This window comes from Diaporthe amygdali, assembly GCF_026229845.1.
Source record: "Diaporthe amygdali strain CAA958 chromosome Unknown NODE_15_length_991109_cov_64_707514, whole genome shotgun sequence".
Taxonomy (NCBI): Eukaryota; Fungi; Ascomycota; class Sordariomycetes; order Diaporthales; family Diaporthaceae; genus Diaporthe; species Diaporthe amygdali.
The window spans coordinates 769,070-789,407 of record NW_026517035.1 but is presented as its reverse complement, the minus strand read 5'-3'; the positions used below and the strand labels follow the sequence as shown (position 1 = coordinate 789,407).

The following is a 20,338-nucleotide window of genomic DNA, read 5'->3' as shown; positions in this document are numbered from 1 at the left end:
GAATAGAAGAATGACAAACATTTCGTGATGTATTGGAAGTTTTGGAAACACAACACAAAACACAGTCATTCATGAATTGTCCACTGGTAGTCATATCATAAAATCTCACGAAGATATAAACCTCACTTTCTGAACTACCTGAGTATGAGATTCGTGTATACAATCCACTTTTCAGAGAAAAGATTCTTGTGACAGAGAACTTCCAAGACTACGCACAATGAGCTTTTCGAACCGCCTACCACCCAGTGGGGGCCAGTGGTACATGGGTTGGGAGCCCTCAATGCGACCCATTCAGTTGCCCCTCCCTAAGTTGAATTATGATTCTCATTTCGAAGTCTGGGAGTGGAGATTGAAGACACTGCTCAAGCACAATTCGCTATTGGGCTTCATTGAGGCTCAAGAACCATCAAATGTCCCGGACACCAGGAGCTTTGGAGAAATCAAGGAAGCTGCCGCAGCTACACATTGTCTCGCACTTCTGGAATCAAGTGTCTCGGACCACATCCTTGCAGATATTCTGACCCTCTCTCCGGATGGCAAGCCCCCAAATGACCCCTACGTTCTCTTCAAGCATATCAAGGACCTTGTTCACGATATTCAATTGAATTCGGAGGCAAACAACTACGTACTATGCGACTATCTGAATAGAGCGGATCAATTTTGTTCGGTTCAAGCACTTTTCCAGACTTTGGATGGCCTTGACAAAGAGGGATATGAACCGAACGACTGGCGTAATCTCATTTTGATCGCGGCGTTGCTTGTCAAGAGAAGATTCCCATCCTGCCTGCCGGCCTCTGTCAAACATTACATTTCAAAGGTCAAGGTTAAAACGATTGCTTTGACCGACGTGGAGTGGAAAAGTATGGTGTATGAATTCAAGAATGTGTCCTGAGGATGCTTTGGAACTCAGACGTGAAGCAGGAATGTGCCTTGCGTGGCGGCCCGAAGATTGTTCAGATTGTGGGGGTATGACTGTGATTGAATGGGGGTGCTGTTGTGCGAGGAATGATAGCAACGGTGAAGCAAAATGGTAGTGAGCGATAGCGAATGGTTATTTGCCTAGCTTGTCTGGTGGTGAAAAAGAATCACAGTGTAATGGTTTCGCACATCATCCTAGACGATAGCTGGTCTGCATGAAGTCCTAGACGATTCATAAGCCATTTGCGATACGTGGAATTTTCTTTTCTCTGCTGCCCGCCACAGGCTAATTGTGCTATGTGTAATCGTCTGATGTGACTTAAATGAGCATGTGTATGCCTGCCTAATCAATCGAACTACATCGACGGCGAAGTCGTCCACAGTCCCTGACCATGTTGACCAAGGACTATGCGATTCCTGAGTTTGCTTACGACAATCTATCCTGATTCCAATATATTCTCGATCAGCCCGACGCTACCAGCATATTGAAATTGTCATCTGAGAGGGGCATAGAGCTTGGATGACCAACGAAATCTATTTTTACATGGCTTGAAAAGCCCCTGAGATGATGCGAACATATATGATGCGAGGGAACCTCGTCTCATTATCCACTCCAATGAGCCTCTGTGTGATTCACTTTTTGGGATGGTAGACGGAAACATCCAGCCCGTTTTGATACGGTACGGTCAAGTTGCTGAAGCCACTTTCTGGATCCCTGAGGTGCTGCAACAGTTCCTTGTACCGCTGCTCTCCAGATATCGTGTTATCAACGATGACCACAGCCCCTGGTCTCAACTTGGGCTGCACAATCTTCAAGGTAGGGAGGGCGAGAGGCGCCCATACTTTGTAATGGTGAGCTACGTCTATAATATTGTGATGTGGGCTCACTTACTGTCAAGCAGGAGCAGGTCTACCTCCGGCAAGTCCTTGCTCAGCGTCTGGAGCAGGTCGCCCTCCCTCAAATCAATGTAAGGCTCGATCTCCTGGCCGACCTCCATCCAGTGCGCCTTCGCGAGCTTGATCTTCTCGGGCTCCTTCTCAGTGGCGATGACCTTCCCAGGACCCGCTTTCCCATCCGCAACATTCTGGCCCACTGCGAGCGCGAGGTAGATGGTGCTCACGCCGTAGCTGGTCCCCGCCTCGACGACGCTGGTTGCGCCAGTCATCCGCGCCAGCTGGTACACGAACTGGCTCTTGTCCTGGTCCAGGGCGACGAACTTGTCGCGCATGAGGTCGTCGAAGGCGCTCGTGCCCGCCGTGTCGTAGACGGCGCTGTCGATCTTGGCTTCCTGCTCGGCTGAGCGGGCGTGCAGCCGGTCCAGGAGCTCGTGGACGTGTGGCGGGGCGACCACTGGGTTGGGAAGGGACGTGGCCATGGTCAAGTTCAGCTGGGTTTGAATATGGACTGAGAGACAGCTTCACTACTATACACGATGTCAACCAACGTAAGCGTGTATGGGACGGAATGAGGCACGTTACGGATTGGAGCGGGGTTCCGACGGTCGTGCGCGCCCTTGGCTACCTAGGTGACATTCCTGGCAGGATCCTGGAAGCTGTGCTCGCCGCCGCTAGACCTGACACACGAACGGTTATGAAACCCTGGCTACTGCAATGAGTCTCGTTGGAGTAGTTGGCGACGGTTCAAAAAGGCGAAGACCTGGGTGATTCCAAGCATGCTGACGGATGGTCTTCCTGGGAGCAATTGAAGTCTGCCAATTGAAACCTGAAATCATCATGAGAGAATTAGACACTGAATGACGTGGAGCGACAAATTTACGAGCGCTCTAGGTTATAGGCCACAGGAAGGGGTTCTCTCAGACTTCTGTTGGATAAGATGCAGTCGAGCAGGAAAACAAGCAGGCAGCGGTGGAACATATACGGGTCCCAGATCTAAGAAAATGTGCCTGGCGAACTCATATATGCAGAAGGAATTGTCGAGATAGGAGATGAACCTCAGGCCTTAATAAGAGGCTGTATTTGTCGATCTATGTCGGGAGTCTTTGGGGGTTATTTAAGGTTTCGTTCATGTAAGTTCATTGGTCAGAATGGTGTGAGCTAAGCATTTACAGCTAATTGCGTCCCCTCACAAAGCCCAGCATTCGTTACCTAAAAAATGCCTCAGCCAGCAGCCAACTCTGTTCGAGTTCGATTTCTCAGGACCCTGTTCCACTACACCGTCATGCAAAACTTACTGAGAGTTCATTTGATATAGCACAGTTGTCCCTTAGGTCTACTTCGGGTTCGGCCTAGTTGTGTGGCGTCTTGCTCGCGCTCACGAAGTCCATGGCGGGTGTGGGACATACCTAACTACCGGTACAATACGCATCAACTGCTCAAAAGTGCCAGCGAAATCTCAATATCGGGCGTATTATTCTGCTCATATGCACCTATGGCATGCTATCGCTACTGTAGTATCACGTAGCTGGTGTCGAGTGCCTCCAGACCTCCCTCGGCCACCAATGTCGATCCCTGGAGGCTCCAGTCCACACTCCCCCATGGCTGTGACGCAATCTTGGACACGTTAAGCCCTTCTGGCAGAGGAATTTGTACGGGAGCTACAGAAGACGAGTTAACCGCGTTGACGACGCCAACCAGGACCCCTTTGCTGCTGTCGCCGGTGGACCAGTACGCCGCGTCCAGAACCCCGTCGCCGGACCGCCCGTCCTGCACCAACACGGGGTTCGCGCCGGTGAGGAAGTCCACCACCGGCTCGACCGTGACGACCTTTGCAAGCTTCGCCGTCGCATTAGATAGCACGTCGGAAGGCGGGTATATCCACGCCAGGCGGGCCATTGCGCCGTGGTTGAAGGCGAGCAGGTCCATGACCCACGTCTCCTCGGGGGTCGGGTCGCGGGCCCAGTAGCCCTCGCCGGAGAAGGCCTGGGGCACGGCCCAGACGGGCTTTCGCGTGACGGCGGAGCCGCCAATCCAGCCCGCGTACTTGTGGAAGTCGTCGACGCGCGCTGGCACGTCCAACAGGCTGCCTTCGCAGTTGTCGCATCCGCAGTCGCCATAGGTCAGGTTGCAGGGCGTGCCCCACTTGTCTGCGAAGGTCGCATTGATCCCGACTGGGTAGGCATCTTCCATTAGGATGTCGGCGCCTACTGTATACTCTTTGAAGTAGTAGTTCTGGCAGTTTAGGACAAGTGCTGTGGGATGGTATTTGTCTAGTGACGCCAGAAGGTTGTAGGCATCCACTGATGACTCAAAGGTATATCCCCAGCCGTCCGGCTCATCTGCCGTGTAATAGGTCAGCAGCGAGGGGTGGTCCTTCACCAGGGGGATCTGCTCTGCGACCGACGTCAGGTTCTGGAACGAGTTCCGCATGTCGTACTGGAAGAGGAGGTTGACCTGGTCCATGGCGTCGATGCTGTCCGTCATGTTGGTATCGGCAAAGTCGGCCACTGGGTTGACGGCGTTGAACCCTGCGGCCTCGAATGCTGCTATTTTTGTGGTGTCGTTGAAGTATCCGCTATAGCTGCCGTAGTATCCATAGGGGAAGACTGGCTTGAAGTCGCCGCCTGTGGCGTCATTTCGGTACAGAAGAGAGCCATAGAGCCTGTCGACCTTTACAACACTTCCGGTGGTCTTCTCTGGAAGGTAGAAGAGTTCAGTTTCTGCTGTGACATTGGACCCGCTTGATGTGCTTCCAGTGAGAGTAACTGAGTATGATGCTGACGCGCTCGGTGTGAGCCCGGTCAGGTCAAACTGGAAAAGATTGTCTGTTGAATTGACGGGGATCTCTCCGGAGACGAGAACATTGTCCTGAACCGTGGCAGTGAAACGAAAGGTGTCAGACGCGTTGTCTGCGCCCGATGCAGGAGAAGAGTAAGCGGTACCGTGGTAGTAGGACAGGCCGGCATCGACAATGAGCTCTGCCGTGGTCTCACTGCCAACATAGATGCTGTGACGCGTTGCGATCTGAACGTCAAGCAGAGGGCTGGACGCTGCCTCTGGCTGTGTCATGAAACCACCAGGGATGATCTGGGCCGACCTTGGGAGACGCACAGTAAGTCTCTATCATGGTCTGAGGAATGGTACAGCTGGGAGACTTACCCGTTGTAGACCTTTCCACACCAGGTGTCTTGCGACGCGACGATTGAGATCAACCCACTAAAGATCGTGGCTGCGAGCCACAAATGCCCCTGAGGAGCCATCCTGAGTATGTGCAACAGCAGTATTGAACGCTTGGGACTCGTGCGTCGGCTAAGTTGCACCTCTTGCTCGCGAGGCCAGGATCAACGATACAGCACCTCGACACGCGCAGGATGTCCAGTTGAGATGGTATTGTCAATGACAGCAGATTTCTCTTGGCCTCGAAGCATCCTGGGGCGTGCCCGCAGTGGCAAGCTTGCCCCCTCCGTTAACGTTGCACCCGCGACTGAGCCGGGAGAAGTGGGGTTCTGGTGATAAGACCCCCCTGATGGCAAAAAAGGGGTGGCCTTCCATGCCCTGCATGCGCAGCGATGACTTGCATGTCATCAATTAATTAAGGTTAGATGAACGGACTCGATGACCACGATATCTTTCCATTAAGGGTGTGATTGGCAGCCTGAGTCGTGTCTCGATCGCGTTCAACAAAACGTGGCTTCCTGCACACACCGGCTACTGCGTATAGAAGGTTCAATCTGTGTGTCATGAAGACGTATACGCGGACAGCACCACTTGAGGTTACGGAGGCCCAGATCAGATGTGCGGCTGAGAAGGCACCCGGAACTATAGAATTGGTGTTCTTCTCACAGAGACACATCCGAACCAACAGCGAGCGTCGTTGCTATGGCAGTCACTAGCAGAGCTCTACATTATTTGATGACACTGAGCGCAGTTCCTGTGAAGGCCACCAGCAGTGCAGGACAGATGAACACCATTCTGTAGACGGACAGCATCAGATCAGATGCAGGATGTGCACATGCACCGGTCTATTTAATGTTCTCAATAATTGCTGTCGAACATGTCCCACAGATTGGGAAACAGCTCTTCAACGTCTGGCAAGCCCGAGAAATCGAGATCCTGCCATTCCATCTGAGGCACTGATGTTTCCGAGTTTCTTTGAACGGCATTGGCAGGCGGTGTTGCCTTTCGTAAATCCTCAACAACATCGGCATACTGCGCGATGCAGGCGTCGCCGAGATCCCAAGCCGAGTTCTGTTGGTGACCTTTCAATGCAACCACGAGGTCATTTGCGAGCCTCAAGGAGGTACTCTCGGCTAAGCCACTGGCTGTCTTCTCTGTCTCTAGCGCAACCCGGAGCAGGAAGGCAATGGTGGATGTGAAGATGAAAGCGGTAGTGGGCAACCAAAAGTCATTGAGCTGCGGTGCCCGAAGCTCCTGAACTAAACGCACGATATCTTCTGCGGCTCTGCGGAGGTGGCTGTAACGTCCAGATTGAGAGTCTGTGCCTGTAGTCTGGCCTTCGTCCCTCGTGTTGTCAAGCTCCAATCTCCGCTGCAGGAGGCGGACGAATAAATACGCCAAGCGGAAGTTACTTACCCCAGGGACGCTGAGGTCTTTACCCTGCAGAATGAGCCGGCGGATGTCACCAGTGAGAGACTCTTCCCACCGGCCTAGAGCAGCCCCCGGGTCGAACTCCGACGTCGCGCGTCTGTCCGACTTCAACGCGTAGAAGTGTACAAGGAATGCATCGAGGACTTCGCTCAGACTGACGAGAGCCAGGAAGATCGCATTCCCGACACCATCAGCCCTCGGCCGCGGTACATCGTGGAATTTGCCCTGGATATGCGGAGGCGTTCCATACGCCAGACTGACCCACTTGTCATGGACGAACAGAGCCCACCAAATCTGCACCCTGATCCTCTTCTCCGGCTCAGACATATCCCAGTCGCTCGGATCACGGTGTAGCCCGAGACCGTGGGCGATTGAGACGGCAGACCCGATCAAGACCCCGTTGCCAATCATCGAGGTCGACGGGCGGCCGCCCACGTCGAGCAGGACCGCGATGACGGTCGACATGCCCGGGGCGAGCTGCAGCTCCGAGTACAGCGCGTCGGTGGCCTGGTTCCAGACGAACCTGCTGTCCGGGCAGTGGCGGCCGGCGGCGCGGCGCGGCTGTGCCCAGAAGGTCAGCGCGTGCGCGTAGACGCTCGCCAGCAGCGCCGGCGAGATATGCGCGGCCTGCCGCCGGAACTGGTCCCGGAAGGAGCCCTCGTCCAGCAGCGGGAAGCAGGCGTTGGCCTTGCGGAAGTACGTGTCGATGAGCTCGTCGCCCCAGGGCTCGACGATCCGCTCGATGATTTGGCACTTTCCCGACGCGAGCGTCTGGTTGGGCGTCTGGCCCATCGGCCGCCGCCTTACCCTCGCGAACATGACCGAGTTGTCGAGGCCCCCTCCCCCTCCCCCTGCGTTGCGGCCGGGACGCACAGCGGGGGCCAGTCTTCTCCCTGCCCCGCGGTTCGAGTCCGCGCGCAGGTAGTCCGCCAGGATCTGGGTGTCGCTGGTCACGACGGGGCCCACGATGTGTGAGCTCTCTACCTCCTCGGGACTTCCCAGGCCGGCAATCAGGGTTGTTGAATGCTGGGCGGCATCGTCGTCGTGTCTGACCCGCTCCAAGTGCTGCTGAGAGGACGTGGTTTCGGACAGCTGTGCAGGAACCGAGACTGACGGCTCCTGTCGAATTCGAAGCTGTCGTTGCCTCTCCGTCGATGCGCCGCCGGGTTGTGGACGCTCGGCCCTTTTACTGCGCCCAGCTGCCCGCGAAGATGTCAAGATCTTGGAAGTCGTGCTGGGGAATTCGCATTTCGTCCCGTGCACGCGACACATGAGACACCCTTTCTCTTCCCCATCGTCGACCTTGCAGCGGGACTTTCGCCTCCTGCATGCCTGGCAAGCTGGTCGTAGGTGCGAGCGATAAGGCCGTTCGCCCGCACCATCGCCGGCAACCCCACTGCGATGGGCGGCGGCCGTGTTCTGGGAGTTCTCGCCTGTAGAGATGCTCGAGGGTGGTTGGGATGAAGTCGAGACAGATTCCTCGCGAGCCATGAGCACAAACCAACCTGCAATCCCAAGTGAGCTTCTTATCAATGCCCCCGAGGTGGTGAGGTGACGTTGACCTCGGCGAGATCCGCTGCACACCAAAGCAAGCAGTCCCCACAGCGAAGCTAAGTGAGTGGAGCCTCGGCAATGTCAATATAGTCCGCGGCAGATCGTTGCATGCTACATGCCTATTTCAGATGAGACGTTCGTCACTTGTGGATCGCTCGCTCGCATCTTCTGCAACCAGTTGTCGCGACGGGTGACGAAGAAGACGTTGAATGCTGTCTTCTTTGCTCGGCTCAACAAAAGCTACGCAGTGGACCGATTCATGTCGCGCACATGGCGGCAGAACGAATATCTTTCAGCAAGCACGAGGGCTTGGTGATATAAACCATTTTCTAATGAAGATTTCATACACAACTGAAGCTGCACTTGGCGAATTGATATGCTGTCGAGCCATCACGCTTCCTGGATGTCCTCAAGCATTGGGAGCAAGTGCAGATCCTACAAGTCCGTAGGTACTATCAACCCTCACTTCCACAGAACCAGTAAGAGCGGAGATTTTATCATCCAAATAAAATCCGTAGATTTTCCGTTATTGATGTAGTTCCGTAAAAGAGGAAAGCCTCGGGCTATATGCAGCGTCGCCTCTGTCATTACTGTGAAATAGTGGCCTAGTAGTCTAGGTCTGATGGATTTGTACCTGTTCCCGCCGCTCGAGAAGGTTGTTATGAGATCTTAATTTTCAAGTATTTCCACAAGAAGCGCGTCAAAGACGGCCATTTATCTATGTACATCGAGGGGTGGGGGGTAACATGTGACAGGAAGAAAAGTATCTCGAGAGGTCAGCCCTGCGCATTTCTGCTGAACCTCACTCAAGCTATGCAGAAAACTTCACATGTTCAGCAGACATCCATCGTCGCGCTACCCGTGATGCTGAAGGTGGGGTTCTCAGAGCAGGGCGACTCTCTGACCGAGTTGTCGTTGACCTCGAGGGTGAGGCTGATGTCACGAGTGTTGGCGAACTCGTCACGGGCCGAGATGCGGACCTCGCCTCCCCCCTCGACGGTGCCGGCCTTGATCGCCACGTTGTAGCAGTTCTCGATGAGGATGGCGTTGTTCTCGTTGCCCGAGAGGTCAACCGTGCCAATCTCGGCACCACCAGACTCTGACACACAGAAGATACCGCGGCCGCCGCCGGTAGAGACGACCTTGTCGATGACCACGTTGGTAGTGTAGCTGCCATCGGAAAGCATGCCGTTCTGGTTCGCGAAACGCAGCGTCGCGTAGCCGGTTCCGGCGCCGGCGTTATCTCCTTGCACGAGTCCGACCTGGGCGTTTGTGGTCTTTTGAAGGAGCAGACCGCATTCGCCAACATTCTTGGCGATCACTGAGTCGATAGTGAGCCCGTCGATGTTCCAGGTCTCAACGGCGTGGGACTGTTCTGATGTCAGTGGATAATCATGAAAAGATAGAAACCCAACCGATGAGCCCCTGCTGATGGAGCGCGCAGGACTCTGGGACGTGTCTCGGAGTTTGTAGCTCAATCACGGACACAGAAGGCTGATTAGGAGGGAAAGAGTGTAGTGACTTACGCTAGCTCCTGTGACGGTGATAGTGCCCATCTTCACATTGGAGTTGGCGGCCTCGTCCCGGTCGAACCGAATGCCAATGCCGGCAGTAAGGTCCATATTGATCTCGCCCAAGGTCAGGCCAGTCGTACCGTAGAAGTGCAGGCCGAAGTACACCTCGCCGGCAAGGTTGAGGTAGGGGATGTTGACATCGTTCGTGTTCAAGGACTCGATGGCTCCCTTTCCATTGGCTATAGAAGCGGTGATGGTGCCGCAACCCTCGAACGTCTTGCCGCTGTCGATGTGGATGGCATTCGTTCCAATGGAGCCCGACGCAATCACAGAGACAGTCTGGCCAGACGTGATGCCGTCGAGAGCCTCTTTGATGGCCGTGTAGTAGTCACTGCCCGAGTACACCTCGGACGAGCCTACTGTGGCCGTGTAGGCGCCCTCTGTGCCGTCAACCGTGGCGTCCGGCGCCGAGCCACATTGGGCATATGCAGTGGTGGCCAGCACCGACACTGCTGCGACCTTAGAGAATCTCGTCATGGCGGCTGTAATTGTGTGTGTGTGTTGCGGCTCTGAAGCGTTACAACATAGCGAGGTCACGGTGCATAGTCATCGAGTGAGACAACCCTATTATACTCACTTGTACAAGAGTCAGATATGCTCAATAATGCTCCACATCCAAGCTGGGCAAGTCTGGAGCCGGAACCCCTTCAGACCAAGACTTTCTATATTGCAGGAGTTTTCATTTATAGTGTACATGGCTGCATCACTACACTTTTCAGTGATCTCGCGTTCATCCTAGGCAAATATCGACCGAAACGGGTGCGGACTCAGGGCCAAACTGCCGCTTGAGGACGGATCCGCACCTTGATCGAGTGGTTGCCGAGCCATGATCGTCAGGAGCCGCCCTTGGCATACGGTCTTTTGTATTGTTTGAAACATGAAACACGGATTTTCCGCCTCTCACGGCCAGTCTTGGCTTGTAAACAAGAGCTTCGAGAAATTGACCCGTCACACGAAGGATAAATTGTGGATGGCTCGTACTCGCCAGACACTCAGGCGGAGCTGGGCGGGCGAATTCGGACTTTATTCGTTACTGCCAAGTCCGTGTTGAAGCAGCGCACATATTGCTCTTTGTTTAAAAGCCTGCACGAAATCTTTTTGATATATTCGAAGCTTTCATTGACCAAGGTATTTCATAGTGGCTCTACGAGCGACTTCAGGCAGAACTGATCAAATATTTTACTTAGGCAGTACGGTCTCTACTCTGCTCTGAGAGCTTTTCAGAGAATGCTACCTTGTCAATGTGTATTACGATTGCCAAGCAGCCGGACTTGTACTAAGGGCAGTCAATTGTCCATTCATATCTGGCCATAAGAATTACCTCAAATTCTCACACGACTTAATCTTCCTGGGAGACAGCTGGCATGTTTGAAACTTAGTGGCCACATACTACGCTGAGGCTTCGTAGAATTCTGTTGGAAGTTGAGGACAGCCATCGTATCCTGAATCGAATTCCAACTTGGACGACCTCAAATGATGTGTGCTGAATCAGAATTTCTCCTCGGTCTTCGTACTTCTGAGTTTGTATGTTTCAGTCTTTGACATCTCCAACTGTGCCTTGTTGGAGGTCCCAGATCCTAAGCCCACTGTGTCGTTGTGCAACTCACGGAAGGCTGCTAAAACACAGCCCTCTTTCGATGAGCTTGCTGAATTACTTGTCCACTTGACTGCCTACCCAGGACTCGCATAAAATGGTCGAATATCATCCAAGCACGCCAAACTTCAGCGGCGGTGAAGGAAGTCGGTATCTAGGCCTGTCCGCATGATCTTTTCTTCCAAGACATCGGACAGAATGGCAGGCGGCCAAAGAGTGCCAGCTTGAACAGAGGCTTAGAAAAGGGAATTGCACCATATCTGAGCAACACAACAGCAACAGCTGAGCCTGCGTTGACTAACTCTGGACGAAAGCAACACAGTTGCAAACTTCTGCTTGCGTCTTGGCTTGCAGCCCGGCCCGCCCCTGCAGCTTTTTTGGCACATGGGTATGTCACCTACCTAAGTGGCGCGGCCTTGATCTTGAGTACACCAACTTCGTTTTACAGACCGTGACATGCTTTTCAAAACCACCGTTGGTCGATAAGTGCGGTCAGCTAAAACACGACATTTAGAAGCATTGACAGCAGCCGGCGACAATGCTTTGAAAAGAGTTGATGCACGGGGTCAGCCCATTGCACGATCCTAAAGATCCCTTCCGCGTACCGCTATGTTTCTAGTCCACTTGATGCTCAGCTGTGGTAGCAAGTCGATTTACTATCGAAGTGAATGACGGTGGACAATGGAAGCATCTGATACTCAGGTCAGACTCTCTGGGGTTAAACCCTTGCAACACACAGGTCATTTGCGTAACACACGCATTTGCTGCAACTTTAGTATCGAAGTGCAACGAGAATAAACGTTGAAGAATACTACCTTCCCTGCTATCCTCGAGTCCAGCTATGACGAGGCATCCTTTCCAGTACTTTGCCGGCTATGGCGGTCTAGACTGCACAGAGTCACCATTCCCTGCTATGCATGGCTATGAGACATCACGGACCTCGCTGGCAGCAATTTCTGATTGGCTGCAGTCACATCGGGACGCATTGCGACGATCATTGCGAGCCCAACAGTGACGCCAGGGTAGGATGAGAGGTCAAAGGAGCTTGAGAGGTTGGCCTAAATCGTTTCGACAGAGGTCGCTGTGTTCGATGCACACCTCCATTGCATGCGACAGCGGGCTCAGCTCTGTCGAGTCATGACTTGCCGCTGCCCGATCTTGATTTGACGAGGGAGGGACGACATCTCCTAGGAAGAAGAGTCCGGATGAATGTTACGTGCATAACTAGACATTTAACTTTCTCGGCCAAACCTTCAATTGCTGACTGGATAAAAGTACAGTCGCTCACGCCGCAGACAATTGATAAAAGCCTGGTTCTAGGGGAGCGGATGCTCGGATTCGGTCTTGGCTTGGCTTATTTTGCCACGTTCTTGTTCGTACCGTGGTAATATCGAATCTCAAGGAAAGGGTCTGCAGGGTCCAGCTCTCCCTTGTGGGGATGGTCCGATGGATATCCATTTAACTATCTGAAGCTTTGTTCTGTGCGGTTCTCGTTGCTACCTTATGTGCGTTGATGGGTCCGGGGAAGTCGGGCAGCTTTTAGCCCTTAAAGCCAACATGGTGACGATTAGAAACGTCTAAAGGTCATCGCAGTCTTTCCCAGTGGACTCGTGGCTGAACAGACTCTCCTGCGAGAGACTGCTTTCTTGATCGAGCATGCAGTGCTTTCGTCATTGTCTTGATCATGGCGGACATACCGATCCCGTACCAGGCCAGAAGGGGTGATATTCTCCCCTTTCACGCCCCGATATGGTACCCCAAGACAGTGTCCGGTAATACGTTCATCCTCCTCATGTGCTGCGTGATCACGGCATCGGTAAGTCAACCTCACTGAAGATCAGCACACATGACGTTGTCTGCAGCAGTGAGCGAGCATGCAGACTGATGGGATACCAATTCCCTCACAGACGCAGGGTTACGACGGTGCAATGATGGGCGGCCTGAATATCATGCACCAGTACACCGACTACTTCCAGCTGACCACCGCCACCCGCTCTCTGAATGTTGCTACCATCTATATCGGCGGTTGCATCGCCTGCCTGTTCTGGGGGTGGCTGACGGACAAGTATGGGCGTCGCGTTGCCCTGTTCTGGGCTGCCGTAATCACCATCACAGCGGCAGGTATCCAGGCGGCGGCCCAGAACATTGCCATGTTCTGCGCGGCGCGTATCATCATCGGATTCGGCACGACCGCCTCCGCCATCACGGCGCCCGCTTATCTCGCCGAGACGCTGCCCTGGGACCAGCGGGCCTGGGGTCTCGGGCTATTCGACGACCTGTTCTACGTTGGTGCTCTAACGGCTGCCGGTGTGTCGTATGGGGCGGCTCAGATCCAGGGTTCTTGGGCCTGGCGCTTGCCTAGCCTACTCCAGGGCGTCTGGGGCATTGCGTGTATCATTCTTCTCCCGTGGATGCCCGAGAGCCCAAGGTGGCTTGTGGATGTCGGTCGGGGAAATGAGGCGCTGACTGTTCTGGCGCGCATCAATTCCGGCGGTGATGAGGAGGACGAGCGGGTCCGGCTGCAGTTCATTGAGATTGTCGACACGATTGGTTACGAGCGGAACCCGATGCCGTGGGCCCAGATGCTCAAGAACAGGGGCACGAGGAAGAGGCTTATCATCACTGGAACCTGTGCGCTGTTCTCGATGGTCATGGGGAACACGCTTGTGAGCTACGAAATCGGCAAGGTGCTGGACCATTCCGGGCTTACGGACCCGAAGCAGCAGTTGCTTGTCAACGTGGGCTTGAACTGCTGCACGTTGATTGTGTCTATCCTTGGGAGCTTCTATACGGACCGACTGGGCGCCAAGTCTGCTGCCTTGGTGTCGACGGGCGGGCTCACCATCAGTCTGTTCGTCATCGGCGTTCTGACGAAGATGTTCGGCGACTCGGACTACGAGCCTGGCATATACGCCTCAGTCGCTATGATCTTCGTCTTCAGCGCTTGCTATGGCTTCGGCTGGATACCTATTCTGTTCCTAGTCCCAGCTGAGATGCTCAACTTTAGCATCCGCGCCTGGGGCATGAGCATGTTCAGCTTTGTGATATGTGTGACGGGCATCTGGGGCAACTTTGCGTTCCTCTTCGCACTGGAAAACATCGGCTGGAAGCTTTACATCATCAATGGGGCTTGGAACATCGGTATGTTCGCATTCATCGCTTATTACTGGGTCGAAGTAAGGGGTAAGACACTCGAGGAGATAGATGCGTTGATTGATGGGAAGAAACACTCGGACGTCCCTGATATCCAGATGTTAATACTCGGAGTTGTTGATGGAAGATGGAAGGACAAGTTTGCACCATGTTTGAGAGCCAGTTGCTCTCGGAAAGGGCCCGAGAACCTCGAAAGTCAATAAACGTTGGGTCAGTACTTGATAGCTGCATTTCTAATATACAAATGCTAAGAAAAGCCGTCTAAAAAAGAGAAACATATCATCCAAAAAAGGCTCATTGTCGGCAACTTAACCTTTGAAACAAGAACGCTTCAAGGTTGGGAACGACAGTGCCTTGAGTTCCGGACGCAAACCCAGCGAAACGGACTTTCAGAAGCAAAAGAGCTTGAATCCCGGCTGGGAATTAACTTACAAATCGGCTTCTCAATTTATGATTTACTAATCAACGTGGGGGAGACAGACTTCTATTTCAAACGTTGATCCTCCCGCTGCTACCGTGAGTGGTGTTTCGTCGACTTGAGGTGAAATGGCGTGCGAGCCACCCCATGATCCATGTCTCACGCTTCCTTCTCAGCTGAACCAAATCACACCATTCTATACACCATCAGCTCTGTTATCAAGTGCATCAAACCCATATCTCACGTTCGCATGCAGCTTGCCAAAATGTCGTTGCTTCCCTCTGGTCATCGTGAGTCTGATAGGACGCTTCAGAATCACTCCCAGACGAATCTGCTAGAAGAGCAAGACGCGAAGAAAGGTCCCCATATCTAGCGATAAGACAAAAGCAAAGACACAATGGGCGACACAGAAGAAGACAGAGAAGCACTCCCCCTTCTCTTCTCGCCAACCACCCCCACATCCCAGACCCCGGGATACAGCACCATCAAGTCGGACGATTCGACCCAAAGCCTCGATGCGGCAGAGTCCCGCGCTATCGAGAACGATGTCGTCCCCGAGACATCGACCCTTGGCCGCACTTTGAGCCGCCAGTCGGCCTACATCCTCGTCATCTCGCGCGTGCTGGGGTCCGGCATCTTCGCCACGCCGGGGACCATCATCCGCGCGGTTGGCAGCATCGGGCTCGCGCTCTCCCTGTGGGTCGTCGGCGCCGTCGTCGCCGCGTGTGGGCTGGCCATCGCGCTCGAGTACGGGTGCATGCTGCCGCGTTCCGGTGGCGAAAAGGTCTATCTCGAGTTCACGTACCGCCGACCGCGCTTCCTCGCGAGCACCGTCGTCGCGGTTATGGTTGTCTGCCTGGGCTTTACAGCCAGCAACTGTGTCGTATTCAGCCAGTATGTGTTATTTGCGGCTGGGGTCGAGGAGCCCGCCGAGTGGATGCGGAAAGGTGTCGCTGTGGGATTGTTAACGGTCATCACGATCATTCATGGAGTGTTCAGAGCCCTTGGTGTGAAGATCCAGAATTTCCTGGGCTGGATTAAGGTCGGCCTTATTGTTTTCATGATTCTCTCTGGTCTCTATGTCGTCATTTTTCGACCCACTGGATCCGCTCCCGGAGTATTGACAACACGTGCTGTCAGTGGTTGGGATGATATTTGGCAAGGGTCCAACTGGAACTGGGGCGTTGTCTCGACATCGCTGTTCCAAGTGTTCTATTCCTACGCCGGCCTCGAGAACGCCAACAACGTTCTAAACGAGGTTAAAGACCCGGTGCGGACACTGCGCTTTGTGTCCATTTCCGCACTTGTGACCGCATGTGTGCTCTATCTACTGACCAATGTGGCTTATTTCATCGTGGTACCTGTGGAAGAGATCAAGGCCAGCGGTGAGTTGGTGGCTGCGTTGTTCTTTGAGCGAGTCTTTGGTGGGAATGTCGGCGGAAAGATCTTACCCTTGGCCGTGGCTCTGTCAGCTGCTGGCAATGTCATGGTTGTCGCGTTCGCGATGGTGAGTACAACTCTAGCTTTGTTTTACTGCTCTGGAGGCTAACTCAAGTCAAAATCCTCCAGTCTCGGGTCAAGCAGGAAATTGCCCGCCAGGGCTTCCTCCCTTTCTCCAGTATCTTATCCTCGACAAAGCCCTTCGGTTCTCCTCTTGGCGGCCTAATTGTACATTACATTCCCTCCTTTCTTGTGATCACATTGCCGCCATCCAACGAGGTGTACTCTTTTATTCTCAAAGTCGAAGGATACCCAGGGCAGGTCATTGCAATAGCCACTGCAGCTGGTCTCCTGTGGCTTCGATTCGAGAGGCCGGACCTCAAGCGCCCGTTCAAGGCATGGGTCCCGGCCGTGGCACTCCGCATTGCCCTAAGTCTGGCTCTTCTTGCAGCACCATTCTTCCCACCAGCTAAGAAGCCAGAGTCCGGACTCTTCTACGCGACTTATGCGATTGTAGGGATTTCGATGTGAGTTATTCGTAGCAAATCCGAGCCTTAGTTTCCTTCTCATTGACCGAAATACAGTCTCGCGTTCGCAATTGTGTACTGGTACTTATGGACTATTTTGGTGCCAAAATGGAGGGGCTACAAGCTGGATGAGACGGCTGAAGTCCTGGAGGACGGAACGTCGATCACAAAGCTGATCCATGTCCCTGTGCCATCAAATGGGTCATGAAAACCAGAGAATCGAGTGGCTCTGCAGTGGGATGGATATTGGAGCCGAAGGATGTTCTCAGAGCTCATGACTGTGTCGACTCTGGGTCCTGCAGGCGGCCATTATTGTTGATGAAGATTACCGAAGCCTCAGTTTGCTCAGCATCGCCCTCCTGTCAGGCGGCGTGGTGTTCACTCTCCGGAATTGGGCAGAATTCAAGCTTGATGAAGACAACTGTTTTTATTTCTGAGTGTCTTCAGAGACAATCGAGCTGTTAGTATCCAGCTACTGTGAGTGAGATTTGACATGGGGTTATTAATATCTCATTATGGCTTCTATTATTCTTAAGTCTTTCTTCTTTCACTCGTCTTGTAGGTCTTAGAAACCTTTGCTCATGATCAGTGCGAGACATTGGCACCAACTCAAGAAATCTCTTAGACCTCTTTACCTTCTGTGGTGACTTGCGGCGGCTTTGTTAATCACCCCGAGGCTCATCATCTTTGTGTGAGTGAGGATTTCCGAATACTTGTCAGGTTTGGCATATGCACGCCAAGCTTTTTCGACCCGTCATTACCGGTAATTGCAGAGGAACCAGTCAGTACTCCGTATTGTGAGATGCATAGATTTTGGATTTGTCAGATGAGCTGTTAGTTGCGTCCGTCAATGTCTCACTGGTCGAACTGCGACCCGATGGCTGGGCACATGGGCGGAGGTTGACCTCGGAAGGTTCTATTTCTAATCACTCCGTCGGGGTTGACCGCATGCGACTGTGCAATGGTTTCATGAGGTTGAAACATCCCCAAAGCCTATGGGAGCTAGGGATTATAAATCTTGATGCTAGAGTATATTGCGTGCTCGTGTGGAGAGATGGGGTACTGTCAGCCGTAACCCATCATCACGATCGAAAGTCTCCGGTCCAACTATTTCAAGCAGGGTAATCCGCTGCGAGAATCCTAGAATTGAGATTCACTATCAAAAACTGTACAGTGATATCATAACAAGAGCAAAACCCTCAGACTCTACGTAAACATGGCAGCCGCAGCGGTTCAGCATATAAGCACCAACACCGGGCTTGGATCTACCAACGACAAATTCCAAACCCAGCTCGGCAGTGCACCCAAACCGACATCTTTGAAGCCTCATGACGTCAACACAATCTTGAATTATTACAAAGAGAACGAGGATGGGTCCCCACCTCACCCTACATATGTTGACAGGCCAGAGACATATGACCGACCAGTCGAGAGCCATTCCGTCACTGTCCATGATGTGAACGGACATGAGGACGAGTACTCTCTCGACGGAAACGGGTTCCAATTCCACAGACACACTGCCAACGAGAAAGACTTCCTGGACGATGAACAAATCAAGCAGGGGTATTACAAGGAGACCGAGCAGCTGCTCAAGGACGTGTAAGTCCCTGAACGTGTACACATGCGGCCATTTACCACTGACTAACCTATGTGTTCACTGTAGAACTGGCGCTTCCCAGATATTCATATTCGACCATACGATTCGCCGCCAACTGCCTTCAGATGGCAGTGCCCAGGCCGCTCGCCGAGGCCCAGTCCAGCGCGTGCACATAGACCAGTCCTACTCGGCCTCGCTGTCGCGGGTCCCACACCACCTCCCGGATGAGGCGGATAAGCTGCTCAAGGGCCGGGTGCAGATCATCAACGTGTGGAGGCCGATCTCGACCGTCCTCAGGGACCCTCTCGCTGTTGCGGATGCACACTCCGTGCCTGACTCCGACCTCGTGCCCACGGGCTTAATTTACACCAAGCCGAAGCCCCGCAAGGGGGAGACGCTGCAGGTGAAGTACAACAACGCGCACCGCTGGTATTACAAGAGCGGTTTGACACCGGGAGAGGTGCTGCTAATCAAGTGTTTTGATACCAAAACGGATGGCAGGGCGAGGCGGGTTCCACACACGGCATTTGTTGACCCGGACACTGATCGGGAGGACGTGCCGGTCCGGGAGAGCATTGAGGTTAGGGCATTGGTGTTCCATGAAAACGACACAGCCTAGATAGCGACGGACAACTTCAAGGAAAGGGAGCGGCAGGCCCGGAGGTCCACAAATTGTACGATTTTTAGGGTATAGTATGTCTTGAGCCCGTTCTATATGCGTTCTGAAATATCAAGAAGCGTGAGGTTGCCTCACAAAATATCTGAACGTGTATGTGCCCCATTTATCATCACCCGCCGGCGGCTTCAGATCCATCTTGCCAGCATACTCGTCCAGGTCGATCTCAAGAGTCTCATCGACCTCGAACCCGCACTTGGGAAATAAGACAGCCCCTGCTTCGCTCGAGTGGACCCAGCAGAAGACGCCCTCGGCATCCGCGCGGTCGGTGCCCTGGCGGACCAGGGCACGACCGATGCCCTTTCCCTGGTGGTCCGGATGCACCTGAATGCCGGCGATGAACATGCATCGCGTTCCGGGCGGCATGACCCTCCTCATGAACTTGGCGAAGTGGTCGTCGGTGAGCTCGCGCAGCTGTTCGATGGGGTCGAGGTCCGCGGCCTCGGTCTTGACGAAGTCCGACGAGACGGAGTTGGCAGGCGGCTTGGTCGGCTCCTGGGGCTTCTCTACGAATCCCGCGGCACCGGGGTCCCTTTCGAAACCCCGGAAGACCCAGCCAACACAGCCGACGACCTCTCCCGTTTTGTTGTCGACTGCCTTGGTCACTTCGACCTTTTGAGGCAGACTGAGCCAGTGTCTGATGGAGTCGGGGGTTCCGCCCGCATGGTCATATGGCTTCGTGGGATGGGCGGCTTTGAGTTGCGTATGTCTGTCTTCCTCGAAGTTGAGGCCGGACATTACGGTCAAAGCTGGAATGTCTTCTTCGACGACCGGCTTCAGGGAAAATGACGGGGCTTTTGAGTCCGACATCGTGACAATCTAAATTCATTTGTAATGTAACGTGAAGATTGATGACATACGTGCTGTTGGACTGATGGAAGACAGTGGATTGGAGCCAGTCTTATACAACGTTGTTGACGTGAAGGACCCTGTTCGTCTGTGGCATATCAAAATTGTTGTTTGCTTGGGATTGGTAGACCGATGCCGGCAGCTTATGCGGTGATTGTCGAAAACAGCTCGCCGGATGACTGCTGACCGGTTTGAAACCGAGGCTCGCACTTGACCAGATCAAGCCAGGTCTGGATTCATGGCAGTTGTTGAACATTCCTAGGGCAAATTTCCAACCTCTTCATGCCTAGGTGCTGCCATAGATAAATTCAAGAAGCGGACTTGCGTTCCGAACGAGAATAAACATGAGAGCGATACACTGTTTTATCAACAACCAACCGTCATTTGATGAAGGTTTTAGAGTTATCTTCAGGGTGAAATTTACATTTAAGATATTGAGGTAATGAAAAAAGATTTTTGAAAAAAATCGACCATCGAAGTCAATACACCATGAACCCTGACTCCTGCTCAAGGCCTGATAATTAAAGTGATTT

General features: G+C 53.3%; 9 protein-coding genes across 9 annotated transcripts; 4 read left to right on the top strand and 5 right to left on the bottom strand.

Moving 5' to 3' along the window:
- Positions 1-217: 217 nt before the first annotated feature.
- J7T55_009984 (uncharacterized protein) lies at positions 218-892 on the top strand (the record flags this gene model as incomplete). Its single annotated transcript, XM_053143956.1, has 1 exon — positions 218-892. The coding sequence occupies one exon, from the start codon at positions 218-220 to the stop codon at positions 890-892; it is 675 nt and encodes a 224-aa protein (XP_052993502.1).
- Positions 893-1,551: 659 nt separating this feature from the next.
- On the bottom strand, positions 1,552-2,294 carry J7T55_009983 (uncharacterized protein; the record flags this gene model as incomplete). Its single annotated transcript, XM_053143955.1, has 2 exons — positions 1,552-1,760; positions 1,811-2,294. 2 exons carry the CDS (start codon positions 2,292-2,294, stop codon positions 1,552-1,554), a joined length of 693 nt encoding a protein of 230 aa, XP_052993501.1.
- Positions 2,295-3,321: 1,027 nt separating this feature from the next.
- Positions 3,322-5,075, bottom strand: J7T55_009982 (uncharacterized protein; the record flags this gene model as incomplete). The annotated part of the gene is made up of 2 exons (XM_053143954.1): positions 3,322-4,912; positions 4,975-5,075. The coding sequence occupies 2 exons, from the start codon at positions 5,073-5,075 to the stop codon at positions 3,322-3,324; spliced, it is 1,692 nt and encodes a 563-aa protein (XP_052993500.1).
- A 775-nt stretch (positions 5,076-5,850) lies between these two features.
- On the bottom strand, positions 5,851-7,914 carry J7T55_009981 (uncharacterized protein; the record flags this gene model as incomplete). The annotated part of the gene is made up of 1 exon (XM_053143952.1): positions 5,851-7,914. One exon carries the CDS (start codon positions 7,912-7,914, stop codon positions 5,851-5,853), a length of 2,064 nt encoding a protein of 687 aa, XP_052993499.1.
- Positions 7,915-8,810: 896 nt separating this feature from the next.
- On the bottom strand, positions 8,811-10,028 carry J7T55_009980 (ricin b lectin; the record flags this gene model as incomplete). Its single annotated transcript, XM_053143951.1, has 2 exons — positions 8,811-9,347; positions 9,504-10,028. The coding sequence occupies 2 exons, from the start codon at positions 10,026-10,028 to the stop codon at positions 8,811-8,813; spliced, it is 1,062 nt and encodes a 353-aa protein (XP_052993498.1).
- A 2,801-nt stretch (positions 10,029-12,829) lies between these two features.
- Positions 12,830-14,501, top strand: J7T55_009979 (uncharacterized protein; the record flags this gene model as incomplete). The annotated part of the gene is made up of 2 exons (XM_053143950.1): positions 12,830-12,961; positions 13,053-14,501. 2 exons carry the CDS (start codon positions 12,830-12,832, stop codon positions 14,499-14,501), a joined length of 1,581 nt encoding a protein of 526 aa, XP_052993497.1.
- A 612-nt stretch (positions 14,502-15,113) lies between these two features.
- Positions 15,114-16,891, top strand: J7T55_009978 (uncharacterized protein; the record flags this gene model as incomplete). Its single annotated transcript, XM_053143949.1, has 3 exons — positions 15,114-16,223; positions 16,286-16,683; positions 16,741-16,891. The coding sequence occupies 3 exons, from the start codon at positions 15,114-15,116 to the stop codon at positions 16,889-16,891; spliced, it is 1,659 nt and encodes a 552-aa protein (XP_052993496.1).
- Positions 16,892-17,899: 1,008 nt separating this feature from the next.
- Positions 17,900-18,899, top strand: J7T55_009977 (uncharacterized protein; the record flags this gene model as incomplete). Its single annotated transcript, XM_053143948.1, has 2 exons — positions 17,900-18,282; positions 18,347-18,899. 2 exons carry the CDS (start codon positions 17,900-17,902, stop codon positions 18,897-18,899), a joined length of 936 nt encoding a protein of 311 aa, XP_052993495.1.
- Positions 18,900-19,010: 111 nt separating this feature from the next.
- On the bottom strand, positions 19,011-19,766 carry J7T55_009976 (uncharacterized protein; the record flags this gene model as incomplete). Its single annotated transcript, XM_053143947.1, has 1 exon — positions 19,011-19,766. One exon carries the CDS (start codon positions 19,764-19,766, stop codon positions 19,011-19,013), a length of 756 nt encoding a protein of 251 aa, XP_052993494.1.
- Positions 19,767-20,338: the final 572 nt, after the last annotated feature.